Below are 13,515 nucleotides of genomic sequence, written 5' to 3'. Positions count from 1 at the left end.
GGCGCCCCAAGCAGTCACTTTTTAAAAATTTTTCTTTTTATTATTATTATTTTTGAAAGAGAGAGAGAGAGACAGGGTGCGAGTGGGGGAGGGGCAGAGAGAAAGAGGGAGACACAGAATCTGAAGCGGGCTGGAGGCTCCGAGCTGTCAGCACAGAGCCCGATGCCGGGCTCGAACCTCCAGATCGTGACCTGAGCTGCAGTCGGTCGCTTAACCGACTGAGCCACCCAGGCGCTCCCAAGCAGTCACTTTCTATTCCCCTTCCTGCCATCCTTCAGAAACCACTAATATTTCTGTTTCCATGGACATTTTATATAAACGGAATCATACAATATGTGGCCTTTGTGTCAAACCTTTTTACATTGACCATAATGCTTTCAAGTTTCATCCGTGTTGTAGCATGTATCGGTACTTTATTCTCATATAGCTGAATGATACTATACCATTTTACATTCTCCCAACAATGTGTATAGAAGGGTTTCGATTTTTCCACATCTTCACTGTGTATCTTTTTAATTATAGCCATCGTATTAGGTATGAAGTGGTAACGCATTGTGGTTTTAGGTTGCATTTGCCGAATGGTGATGACCATCTTTTTTGTGTGTGTTTCTTGGCCATTTGTCTTTTTGCGGAAATATCTATTCACGTCCTTTGCTCATTTAAAAATTTTTGTCTTTTTGTTATTGAGTGGTAAGAGTTCTTTATGTATTGTGGATACTAGGCTTTTTCAGATACATGACTTACAAATATTTTCTCCCATTCTGTGGGTTTTTACCTTCTTGGGTGTCCCTTGATATACAAAAGTTTTAATTTTGATGAAGTCCAATTTATCTTTTTTTTTGTTGTTTTTGCTTTTGGTATCAGCAAGAATCCATCGCGAAATCCAAGGTCATGGGTATTTATTCCTGTTTTCTTCTAAGATTTTTATAGTGTTTGCCATTACATTTAGTTCTTTGATCTGTTTTGAATTACTTTTTGGACATGGTGTGAGGTTGGGATCCAAGTTAATTCTTTTGCTTGTGGATATTCAGTTGCCCCTGCATTATTTGTTAAAGAGAATATTCCTTCCCTATCAAATGGTTCTGGCACCCTTGCCAAAAATCAATTAAACGTAGATGTTTAGGTTTCTGAATTCTATCCCATCTATAGGTCTATCACACTGTTTGAATTACTGTAGCTTTGAAGTAAGATTTGAAATTAAGAAGTGTGAGATCCCTGACTTTGTTGTTCTTTTCCAAGACTGTTTTGGTTATTTGGGGACTGGTCCTTTGCAATTCCACATACATTTTAGGATCAGCTTGTCCATGTCTGCAAAAAGGCTGCTGGAATTTTTATAGGGATTAGATTGAATCTGTAGATCAGTTTGCAGAGTATTTGCCTTGTCAATACTGAGTCTTCCAATCTGTGAGCACAGGGTGTTTTGTATTTTTGTGTTTTCAGTGTACAAGTCTTACACCAACAAATTTACCCTTACGTATTTTTTGTTATTATTGTAAACCGAATCTTATTTTCAAATGGCTCACTGCTAGTATATAGAAACACAACTGATTTTTGTATTTTGATCATGTATCCTATATCCTGCAGCTTTGCTGAATTCGTTTATTAGCTCTAATCGTTTTTGTGTGGGTAGGATTTATAATTTCCTATATAAGATCATGTCATCTGTGAACAGAAACTTTTACTTCTTACTTCCAATTTGGATGCTTTTTCTTGCCTAATTGCCCTGACTAGAGCTTCTGGTACAATGTGGACTAGTGGTGGCAAGAGCAAACATCCTGTCTCGTTTCTGATCTTAGGGGAAAGATTTTCTTCCTTCACCATTAAGTATGTCAGCTGTGGCTTTTCATAGATACTCTCTATCTCAGGTTGATAAATACTCCTTTTCTTACAATTTTGTTTTTAACCATCCAAAAGCGTTGGTTTTTTTTCAAATGCTTTTTCTGCATCAGTTGGGGTGATCGTGCGGTTTTCATCCCCCTTTATCCTACTAACAATGTGTATTACATGGACTGATTTTTGTATATTGAATGGTTCTTGTATTCCTTTGATAAATCTCACCTGGCCATGGTGGCTAATCCTTTAAATACTGTGCTAGATTCAGCTTGCTGCTATTTCATTGAGGATTTTTGCACTTCCCTTGTGATCTCTTTGTCTGGCTTTGGTATCAGGGTAACATGGGTCTCATATGAGTCCGGAAATGTTCTATGTTTTGAAGAGTTTGAGCAGGATTGGTGTTACTTCTTTAAATGTTTGATTGAATTCACCAGTGAAGTCTCCTGGTCCTGGCTTTTTCTTTGTTGAGAGGTTTTTATTATCGATTTAATCTCTTCTTATAGGTCTATTCAGATTTTCTATTCTTGAGTCTCATTTGGGAATTTGTATATTTCTAGGAATTATCCCATTTTATGTAGGTTATCTCATATGTTGACATGAAATTATTAACAGTATTTTTGTATAACTTTATAATCCATTAAAATAAATAACATTTTATTTCTATAAGTTATCAGTAATGTCCCACTTTCATTTCTGATTTCAGTAACTGAGTCTCCTCTGTCAATCAGTCTAAAAGTTTGTCAATTTTGTTGATCTTTCCAAAGAATTATTTTTTTGTTTCATTGATCCTATTGTTTATCTATTCTGTTTATCTGTGTTCTAATCTTTATTATTTCCTTCCTTCTGGTTGCTTTGCATTTAGCTTGTTCTTCTTTTACTAATTCCTTAAAGTGAAAAGTTATTGACTGGAGATCCCTTTTTTCTTTTTTAACGTAGGCATTTGCAACTATATATTTCCTCTGAGCACTTTTTTTTTTTTAAGGATGTTGTTTAATTTCCACACATTTTGTAAATTTTCCAGATTCCTTCCTGTTATTTATTTCTAATTTCATTCCACTGTGGTCATAGAAGATATTCTGTGTAGTTTCAATCTTTTAAAATTTGTTTAGGGGCACCTGGGGGGCTGTCGGTTGAGCATCTGACTTCGGCTCAGGTCCTGATCTCATGGCTCGTGGGTTCGAGTCCAGTGTCCCCCTCTGTGCTGACAGCTGAGAGCCTGGAGCCTGCTTTAGATTCTGTGTCTCTCCCTCTTTCTACCCCCTCCTGCTCATGCTCTGTCTCTCGCTCTCTCAAAAATAAACAAAAAAAATTGTTTTTAATTCGTTTAGATTGTCTTGTGGTCTATGTGGAGAGTTTTCCATTTGCACTTAAGAATGTGTATTCTGTTGTTGGGTCTACTGTTCTATATATGTCTGTTATGTCTAGTTGGTCTACAGTGTCGTTCAAGTTTTCTGTTTCCTTGTTATCTTTTGTCTACTTGTTCTATCCACGAGGAAAGTGGGGTGTTGAAGTTTCTGACTATTATTAACTATTTCTCCCTTCAATTCTGTCGGGTTTTGTTTCAAATTTTCTGGGACTGTACAGTTAGGTGCATACATGTTTATAATTGTTCTATCTTGATGGATTTAACCCGTTTATCAGGATATAATGTCCTTTGTCTGCCAATCTGCTTTTTTGAGAGTTTATGCCATTTATATTTAAAGCAATTACTACTAAGTAAAGGCTTGTACCATTTTGCTGTTTGTTTCCTATGTTATGTATATTTTGGCTCCTTAATTCCTCGATTATTGCCATATTTTGTCTGAGACAGTTTCTTTTTATTTATTTTTTTTAACGTTTATTTATTTTTGAGACAGAGAGAGACAGAGCATGAATGGGGGAGGGTCAGAGAGAGGGAGACACAGGATCTGAAACAGGCTCCGGGCTCTGAGCTGTCAGCACAGGGGCCTGATGTGGGGCTCGAACTCACGGACCGCAAGATCGTGACCTGAGCCGAAGTCGGTGCTCAACCGACTGAGCCACCCAGGCGCCCCATGTCTGAGACAGTTTCAAGTGTACCATTTTGATTCCCTTCTCAGTTCTTTTCCTATGTTTTAGTTATTTCCAGGGATTAACATCTTAATTTGTAACAACCATTTTGAATTAACACCAAGTTTCAACAGTATATAAAAACTGCTCCGACATAGCTCCACCACCTTCATGTTGTTGTTGTCACAAATTACATCTTTATGCATTTTGTGCCCATCAACAGAGTTATATTTCTTGATTGGTGTCACTGTCTTTAAATCATGTAGAAAAAAAAAAAAGCTACAAACCAAAAAACATAATAGTAATGTTTATGTTTACCTAAGTAGTCGCCTTTGCCAACGTCTTTTGTTTCCCTCAAGTGGATTTGGGTTACTGCCTGCTGTCTTTCATCTCAGCTTGAAGGACTTTTAGTGTTTCTTATAGGGCAGGTCTACTAGCAGCAAACCATCTCCGTTTTTCTTTATCCAGGAACGTCTTAACGTCTCCTTCATCTTTAAAGAATATTTTGCCAGATATAGGATTCTGGGTTGACATTATTTTTTCTTTCAGCACACTGAATAGGTCGTCCCACAACCTTCCGTCCTGCACAGCTTCTGACAAGAAGTCAGATGTTAATCGTACTGGTGATCTCTTGTATGTGACAAGTTGGGTTCTCTGTTGCTCTCAGGATTCCTTGTCTCTCGTGTCTAGTTACGTGTCTCGATGTGGATCATTTTGTGTATCTTGCTTATAGTACGTCGAGCTTCCGAGATGGGTAGATTAACTTGTTCCATCAAATTTGGTCAGTTCTCAGCCACTGTTTCTGCAGATATTTCTGCTTTCTCTCTCCGCTGACTCCCATTACATGCATGTTGCTACGCTTGATGGTGTCTCACAGGTCTCTTAGGTTCTGTTAACTTTTCTTCATTCTCTTTTCATTTTGCTCCTCAGACTGGGAAAGCTCAAGTGGCTTATCTTGAAGTTTGTTGATGCTTTCTGCCTTCTCAAACTTCTTCTTAAACCCCTCTAAGTGAGTTTTTCGCTTTTACTGTACTTTTCAACTCTAGACTTTCTACTTGGTTCTTTTTTTGTAGTAACAGAAATTTTCTCGCTCTTCTATTCTAATATAGATTTTATTTCTGTTAGGAAATTACAAAAGGGAACCAAATAGAAGTTGGCATTTTTAAAGACAGTCGATTTAAAGTCTTTGTTTGGGAAGTCCAATTTCTGGGTTTTCCTCAGTTTCTATTCACAGATTTTCTGGGTTTCCTGCGTACGGCTCCTGCTTTCTTGTTTTGCATGCCTCATAATTTTTGTTGAAAATTGGGCATTTTGAACATTATAATGTAACAACTCTGGAAATCAGAGTCTTCCCCTTCCCCAAGAGTTATCGTTGCCGCCTGCTGTATTAGTTGTTTAGCGAGTTTTCTGAACTGATTTTTTGACGTTTATATTCTTTGTTAGGTGTCACCATTGAAGTCTCTGAATTCAGTGAGCTTAGTGGTCACTCGTGATTCGACACATTTCCTTAAACTCCTGGAACCAACTCCCCAACCCCCATCCCCAAATCTCCCAGTCTTTGCAGATGTGTTCTGTGTGTGTTGGGGCTTCTGACACTCGGCCAAGTGGTCTAGGACTCGACCTAAGCCTTTACTTCCTGCTTGTGCAGAGCCTTAAGATCAGCCAGAGGTGAGCGCCGAGAGCCTTCTCGAGTCTTTGCTAGGCATGCGTTCAGCGCTGGGCATGTGCGTGCCCTTCCAGATTGCCAGGGACTCGTGGTGCTCTTGGAAACCGTTATCCCCCAAAGTATTTCATGCCCAGCCTTTCTTCCCCAAACTCTTCAATTTGTCTCCTATTTGCCCCTACTGTTACCCCTTCCTCCAGGCATCAGTGGCTAATACATTTGCCTTCAAATGTCCCCCAGGGTTGCCGCCTCCCCCCCTCCCACCCACCTCCACCAAATTAGGTGAAATAAAAGCAAGTCATTTGAGCCGGTTGCTTTCAGGGAGCAACCAGATGGATCAAAATATCCATAGATCTTGAGGACAACAAGATCCATTCTGTTCCCTCCAGTGCTAAGAACTTACAAGGACCGTGGGATATTGTTTCTGAGGCTGCTGCTGAGCTAGGGGGTTGTGGGGGACAGGGCCGGGGTAAGTGAACACGCAACAAAACCCTCTTAACAGAGCCTTTTTTCTCAAGCATTTGGTTGCTGCAGACTTTCATTTAGTTTCCAGAGTTTGAATAAAGTTGATTCTGACTGTACTCATCACCTTATTTGTTGCTTTTGTGGGGGAGGGACACTCCCAGAGGCCCCTACTCCACCATTTTTGCTGACTACATTGAAGTTTAAGAAACTCTGATCTAGTCTTTCATTTTACAAAGGCACAACAAAGGCCCAAAGCAGGGACACATGACTTTTCTAGGATCATAGAGCAAATCAGCGGCTGATCTGAGATCGGGACAAGATACTTGACTCCCAGAATGGTACTCTTTCTGCTTCAGGATGTCCAACTCTAACTGTTAGAAGGAACGAGGTTCAGAGTGGACACCTGTGTTGGGCCAAGGCTAGCTTTCCAGGGAATGGGGGCTGAGGGTAAGAGCCCCTTGTAAAGCTGAGGGCTTCAGTGATTGAATCTTTTATGGAGAGGGTCCCTGTAAGGGGCCAGGCAGAAGACTGAGCAACATGGCCAGAGAGAGCTTTCAGGTTTGATGGGGTGAAAATTTAAGCTGTTATCTGCCCGGTGAAGACCTTGGTGATGATTTAGCTTGGTTTCTTGTTTCCAGGTCTGACTCCACTTCCATCAGCCAGGGCAGGGAGGAACCGGCAGCAGAAATAAGGGGCCGAGTCTTAAGCTAGAGCTGTAACCCTTTGCCAAAGCAAGAGGAAGGACACAGCACGGTCACCCAGCGGTCACCGCCCGTGGGCATCTGTAGAGGGCCAACCTGCAGATCCCTCTTGCCCCATCTTCCATCACCTGACTGAACTCCAAACACAGCCTTCCTCGAGCTCACCTGCCCTGTGTGTGACCCAACACCTCCAGGCTCAGAAGTTCTGTCTCAGCTCAGGAACGTTTAGATCAGCATCAGAATGACAAGGCAAGCAGGAGGCAGGAGCGGTTTCTTGGCCCCAGGCCTGCTCAGATCTGTGAGGTTGGGGCCCAGGGACCTGCATTTTGACAAGCGCCTCAGATAATCCTCATACGCGCTGGGGTTTGAGAACCACCACTTTAGGACCATTTCTCCACCCGCAAAGTAAGCTCCTTTATTCAGCCTAATATACAGCAGGGAGGATTTCTTCAATTGTGTACCCAAAACAAGTGACCCCCTTGCCTCGCCCTCGCCGTGCTCCTGCCCCCAACCGTGTTCCTTCCGATGCCCCACAGCTGCAGAGAATTCACTCAGGGCTGAAATTCACCGGGTATCTCACCCTCTGGTAGCTCTTCTGGAAGTGACATTAGATGCGTGGCAATGAACTGGCCTCGACCACCATTTCCCGGGGGCAGAAAAAGACCCAGGGTAGCCCTCTCCCAGAAAGATGGCCTGTAAGGTTGAATGTCTCCCTCCCCGTCTTCTTTGTCCTGGGCATAATCAACGCAGTTAATAACCTCCTGTCGACCTTGGAAGGCAGTAAATGCCTTTGCCCCTCAAGTGAGCTCACTGAGGAGGTCATGCAGTCCTCCAGCCTTATTATGGGTTGGGTTCCACGGGTGTGACCAAGAGGGCAGCCTGAGGGACAGGAAGGTAGAGAGAAACCAAGACCAGGATGAAGGCAGGTGGTCCCCAAGTGTGTGTACCAGGGGTCTCAAACTCCGACACCTACAGGGGCCAAACAGGTAACATGCAGTGGGGTGTGGTGGGGCTGGTGGCAAAACAGAGAGCGCTGTGCTCCAAGGGGGCAGCTGCAGCCTGGCTCCAGCAGCTCCTGGTCTGCAGGGTTGCCAGAGCTGGGTTTTTCCAGGGAAGCCAGCATTGTGTATTTTTACAAAACGTAAAACCTCTCAATACCTCAATGTTGGCAATAAATTCGAATGTCTGAAAAGACGCTTTGGGGACCAAAGTAAATGCGTGTACAGTCAGGTACTGCCTGCTGGGCACCAGGCTACAACCTTTGGTGCAGACAACAGGGCAAAGTAATGTCACGGGACACTTACCGTCACCTTGGAGGGGGCTGGATGCAGGCCCTGGCAGGGCTCAGGAGGCCGCAGGGGTCAGCCTGAGTTCACAGTCGTGTCGGGCCAATCAGTCCATCCCACCAGGCAGGGCCCCCCTGGCACCCGAGGGCAAGGGGCCTGCCCTAGGGGGGCAGCACCTGCACCGGGCATGCTGGGCCTTGTTCAAGAGGCCACGGGCATGGAAACAGGGGGAAAGGAGTGAAGAGCAGGACCTAAAATCAATATTCCAGGGCCCACAGGGACTTCTCTGGCTGGGGAGTGGGTCTAGGGGGAACAGGCTGGGATCTAGCTCATGGCTGCCCCATGCCCCTTGGGCCGTCCTCTCCTCTCTTCTACGTCCAGGGGAGACTGAGGGGTCGGGTGGTATTCCCAGGCAGACATCTACTCCAGGGACAAGGCCTCCCTGGACCCTGCCAGGGCCCAGCTGGCTTGATCTCCCACCTCAGTCCCTGAATTCTCTCCTTTCTAAATTCCAACAGAGGTCAGAAAGGGAGTGAGTGGAGACCCCTGGCAAGGCAAGCTCCAGGCTTCTGGAGAGAACAATGATGTCTAGAAACTGTGACCCTTCTAGACTCACCCTCTAACACTACTGACCAAGGGGCCAAAGGCCCACCAGGACCACAGCCACAAGCACCTCTCAGACCAAAGGGTCCCTGAAGGGAGGCGCCAGTCTTGTGCCTCTCTGGGTTGTCCCCACCCTCCTCTCCGGCGCCTGGCCGTGAGGACTGCCCCAGGAGTCCCACACACACCCTCTTGCCTGTGTTTCTTCCTCAGGACCCGGATGAAGGACCACACTCTTCTACCTTGTCCTCAGTGCACTACACCACACCCGTATTTGACCAAACTCCACACATCACTTCAGCAGCTGGGTCCTGAGCACGGATGTCGGGAACCTCCCTTCTCGTTCCTTACAAGCTGGGGCTCCATAAATTACCCACGCTCAGGATTTCCTGAGCATGTTTCTACTTAAAGTCATATACACTTGCACTGGCTATTAAGGCCGAAACCCAGAGCTGCAGGCAGAATCGGGAGGCAGGAGAAAACAAGCTGGCACCAGGGAAAACATTTCCAAAATGTTCCAGAGCTGGCTGACTTTAATTTAGAAAGTTTTTGGCTATTGACATCCAGGTTTAAGGCACATTCACGTAATTTACACGAAGCCCTGTCACTGGCAGGGAGCTGGCCGCGTCCTCATGGCTTCGCACAGAAGAAGGAACAGATGAGTTTCTGGCCTTTTTCTTCTTCTTCTTCTTTTTTTTTTTTTTTTTCCTTTTCTAAGAAAACTCTAAGGAGTGGGTTTGGCAATGACAAAGCTGATGACACATTCTCACCAGATGCAAAGATTACTGTCAAAGGTCTTCCCTTTTACTCCTTACCGAGGACACGGTGCTCCCCAGCCAGCCTCTCTGACCCGAAATGTGCACGCAGCACAGACCTGTATGCATCTGTCTGGCAGGGACTATTATAAAAAAAGATGCCTCCAAATAAAAATGAAAAATTACAGGACTAATATGAAGCCAAGAGTCTCAGCCACAAGCAAAAGGGGATGACTGCATGAGTCGAGAAATAAAACACGTACTTCAGCAGCAAGCGGCCGTTGAGGGCTGGGGAGGGGAAGGCACCCTGAGGGAGGGAGGGACCCAGGTCCTTCAGCTCGAGCATGATATACGGAGCAGGAGAGGTGGCGGAGGATGGGCCAAGGCTCTGCGGACGGACGGGTGGCACTGGGGCACCTGGGGGGCTACTCTGTGGATTTGTTAGAAACAGATGGACATTCTTTTGACCTTTTCCTGGCATCGCTGTTGCCCGCAGGTGGACAGAAGGGAGCCACCAGTCACAGCTCAGTCGTTGCCGCCACAGATCTTCAGCAGAATCTTCTGGTAATCCCCCGAAGTGTCTCCCTGATCACAGAAACAAGGAAAACATCAGCTGAGGGAGCCGTGGCCCAGTTTCGACCTCCTATCTTCTGATTTTCTTCTGCCCTGAGCGCTTTTACAGAGAGGCAGGCCCCACGGGGGAAATTCCCCATCACGTGGGTCCCGCGGCGGGAGCGGCTCACTCGTACTCTGCGTCACTGGCGACCCAAACCCAGTGTGGTGCGGTTCGGCTTCCCCAAACCCCCGCTGAAAAAAACTGAGCTGCACTCACCCCAGTGATCAAAGTCGTAATTTGAAAAATAAATACACAAAAATTATAAAAAGCTCCCCCCAAGCCCCTAACTCTGAGCTAACTCGTGGTGGTCTCTCCCCAGTGCAGTGTCATCGTGCTAAATTGAGACTGCCCCTGATGTGGCACTAACTGTGCTCTGGAAGAGTAATCTCCTGTGGCAGGAGCGTCCGCTGCTATCATTCGGGCATCCCAGCTCAGGGGCGCCTGGGTGGCTTAGTCCGTTAAGCGCCCAACAACTCAGGTTATGATCTCACGGTTATAAGCTCAGGTTATGATCTCACAGTTCGTGAGCTCGAGCCCCACATCAGGTTCTCTGCTGTCAGCTCAGAACCCGCTCTGGATCCTCTGTCCCCGCCCCTCTATCTACCCTCCCTCACTCGCATGTGTGCTCTCTCTCTCTCTCTCTCAAAAATAAATATTAAAGAAAGAAATTAAGAAAATATGCAGAACACAGTTAGCTAACTTCCTTTTTTTTTTTAAAAAAAAGTTTTATTGATTTATTTTAAATAATTTTATTTATTTTAAACTAATTTATTTTTTAAGTAAGTTCTATGCCCCAGATGGGGCTTGAACTCACGACCCTAAGATCAAGAGTCGCATGCTCTACTGACTGAGCCAGCCAGGTGCCCTTCACTTAGCTAACTTCTCATCATTTCCTTCTACCGTTTCTTTCCTCAGGGGTGAGGCCTATGGCATCTTCCAGTAGCCCACGGGCACACAAGACCCACTCTGTGAATAATTACTAATCCTCTGCTATCAACATCATCATTTTTATAGCCAGGAAATGGAGATTAGCTGTTCTCCGCCACAGGCCCAACATCAAATTTGAGGGAGTGTGAAATCAGAACCTGGTTGTGGTGACTTTGCTTTCAAGGCTCATGTGAGTTCAGAATTTAATGGTCAGACCGCCCCCCCCCCCCCCAACAGGAATGCATTTTGTCAGACCAGCCCTGGAACACGGTGATAAGAGTAGCTAGCGTTTCTTAGACATGTCACATGTCATGACGTGCTTTATAGGGGCTGTCTCAATCAAGGCTCCCCGAACTCCTGGGGGGAACTATAATTATCCCCATCTTGGGGATGATGGAACTGGGGTTCAAGGAGGGTGAGGAACCTGCTTGAGGTCACACAGTTAGCAAGTGGAAGAGCTGGGCTGGACTCCAGTCTGACGAGGAACCGCGTTCCTGCCCCAGGGCAAGGGGCACCCTCGGGACCGGGACCCTCATGGATAAAGGACGGCTGAGTGGAATGGCTGTGACCCCAGGGCCCTGTTCTCAAGTGCCTTCTTATGCTGCCCCTGCCATGAGGCTGGGTGAAGGAAGTACTTGTCAGTGGGCTGAGCTCCAGGGAGCCTCGGGATGGGAGTCCTCACTGACGGGTCAGGGTCACAGGGTGACCAAGTACCCAGGTGGGGAGGCCCTGCGTTTTCTCACACACCAGTGTTTGCGCTCCTCCACTTTCCACTTACTGAGCAGCAGGTGTGCTGGAGGCTGGGGAGATAGGGACGGGCGCCATGCAAGGTCAAGGCCCAGCCTGCCCTCGGGAGCTTACAACAGTCTGGGGGCAACCCGACAAAGAAGCAGAAGCTGAAGAGGGCCAAGTACGCAGCCCACAGGCAAGATGCCCGTGCACAGCGGAGGCCAGAGTTCTGAGCAGGGAGGTATAGGAACAATGCGGGTGACCAGGGAGGTCCACAAGCATCCATCCCCCAGAGGGCCCTTACCGCAATGTCGTGGTACAGCGACTTGCCGTACAGCCGCTTATACTCCATTCTGATGTCCAGGAGGTCGATCTCACTGCGAGACACCATGATGCGAATCAGGGTCCGGTCCTTCGTCCCCGCTCCCTGGAAAGAGTCCACCAAGGGCGTGAGCAGTGGGCATCCTTACTGTCCCACGCTCCCGCTGTGGAACCTCTGTCCTCTTAGCTGAGGGGTGGCTCTCCTCGGGCCCCAGTCATGGGAGGGGCTGAAACTCCCCCACCCAGACCCCTGCATGTGGGAGGCACATACCCTCATGGCCTTGTTGAGCCTTTCAGCAAAGAAGGCTGGGGTATTCTTGAGACATTTCACTAGAAGAGAGAAACAGCATAACTCAATCTGCAGAAAACTCTCAGTCCGAGGGGCCTCAGAGAGAGCGACTGTCCTTCCAGGAGGCCGCACGTGATGCCCGTCACTGCATCCACCTTCCTCTCCCCATTTCTCCTCCAGGCTCAATTATCTGTGATCTTGGCTCCGGCTCTTTGGGATAGAATCACGCAGGGCCTAAAAACCAACCTCAGCCTCCTTCCTGGCAACCCATGTGGTGAAAGGAGCCATGTAGGGAAGAAGCATGGCTGGTGACGGGGAACCGCATTCCTGCTCCAGTGCGAGGGGCAGCCTTGGGACTGGGACCCTCACGGAGAAAGGACGGCTGAGTGGAATGACTGTCTCCTTAGAGACCTCAGGCCACGATCCTTACATCAGAGAGGACACGCCAGGAAACGAGGAGCCAAAGATAGGCAGACTGCTATGTCCCCACAGGGTACAGGGAGGTCACGAGGGCTATGCAGCTGGGGCCCAAGCCCTGACGGTGGGCAGAAGTGAGCCCACCCGGCCCTGTCCTGAAGGGCACGGCCCCGCACTGTTCCGGGAGCTAAGCCAGCTTTCCTTAGCAAGGGCCTGTTTTGCTGTTGCAAGTAAAAATCTTTCCACGTGTTTCCATCACCAACATCTGACAACTGCCTGCAGGGATGTATTTTTAGAGGGAACTTGGCAGGATGTGAGTCATCTTCCTCAGGGAGAGGAGCTGGCTGCCCTCCCGCGAGTGCCCGCGCACCGCGGCTCCCTTCCCCGGAGCTGCGCCCGAGACACAAACAAGGCACCTCGGGGGCAGCAGGAGGGGCGGTGCGGCAGTGAGCAGGGAGCGGTCTCATTTCCCACCAAGGAGGCCCAGGATTCAGCATCTTGGATCACGTGGTTCGCTAGCTACCCCTCAAGCAGAGAGCGGCGAGCACCCTGAAACCGACAGTGCCGGCGACCCCAAGACACTGACCCACGGCCAGCATGCCCTGCTCCAGGTCCCCGGACATCTCCCGGCAGATGCTCTTCTCAATGTCTCGACCCGTCATCCGCTGATACTCGTTGAAAACTAGCAGAAAGAGAGGGAACAAGTTATGGACTGAATTCTGTCCCCCGAAATCCACATGGTGGAGTCCTAACCGCCGGTGCGCCTCAGAACGTAACTGTATTTGCAATGCAGACTTTAGAGAGGTGATTGAGTTAAATGAGGCCCTTACCGGGGCGCCTGGGTGGCTCAGTCGGTTAAGCGTCCGACTTCGGCTCAGGTCATGA

The 13,515-nt window shown here is 47.4% G+C and overlaps 1 protein-coding gene across 3 annotated transcripts in view; it reads right to left on the bottom strand.

Moving 5' to 3' along the window:
- Positions 1-9,076: 9,076 nt before the first annotated feature.
- Positions 9,077-13,515, bottom strand: part of ANXA11 (annexin A11) — a 44,772-nt gene continuing 40,333 nt past the window's right edge. For all 3 annotated transcript variants that reach the window (XM_025918076.2, XM_025918074.2, XM_025918077.2), the window contains 4 exons: positions 13,217-13,312; positions 12,196-12,254; positions 11,908-12,030; positions 9,077-9,916 (listed from right to left, as the gene is read on the bottom strand). In XM_025918076.2, coding sequence (XP_025773861.1) covers positions 9,857-9,916; positions 11,908-12,030; positions 12,196-12,254; positions 13,217-13,312 — 338 coding nt within the window. In that variant the 3' untranslated portion in view covers positions 9,077-9,856. The remainder of the gene's footprint in view (positions 9,917-11,907; positions 12,031-12,195; positions 12,255-13,216; positions 13,313-13,515) is intronic.

This window comes from Puma concolor, chromosome D2, assembly GCF_028749965.1.
Source record: "Puma concolor isolate L17-30 chromosome D2, mPumCon1.1.hap2, whole genome shotgun sequence".
NCBI classification, from domain to species: Eukaryota; Metazoa; Chordata; class Mammalia; order Carnivora; family Felidae; genus Puma; species Puma concolor.
Note: the sequence above shows the minus strand (reverse complement) of the source record. Positions and strands in the feature narration are given on the sequence as shown.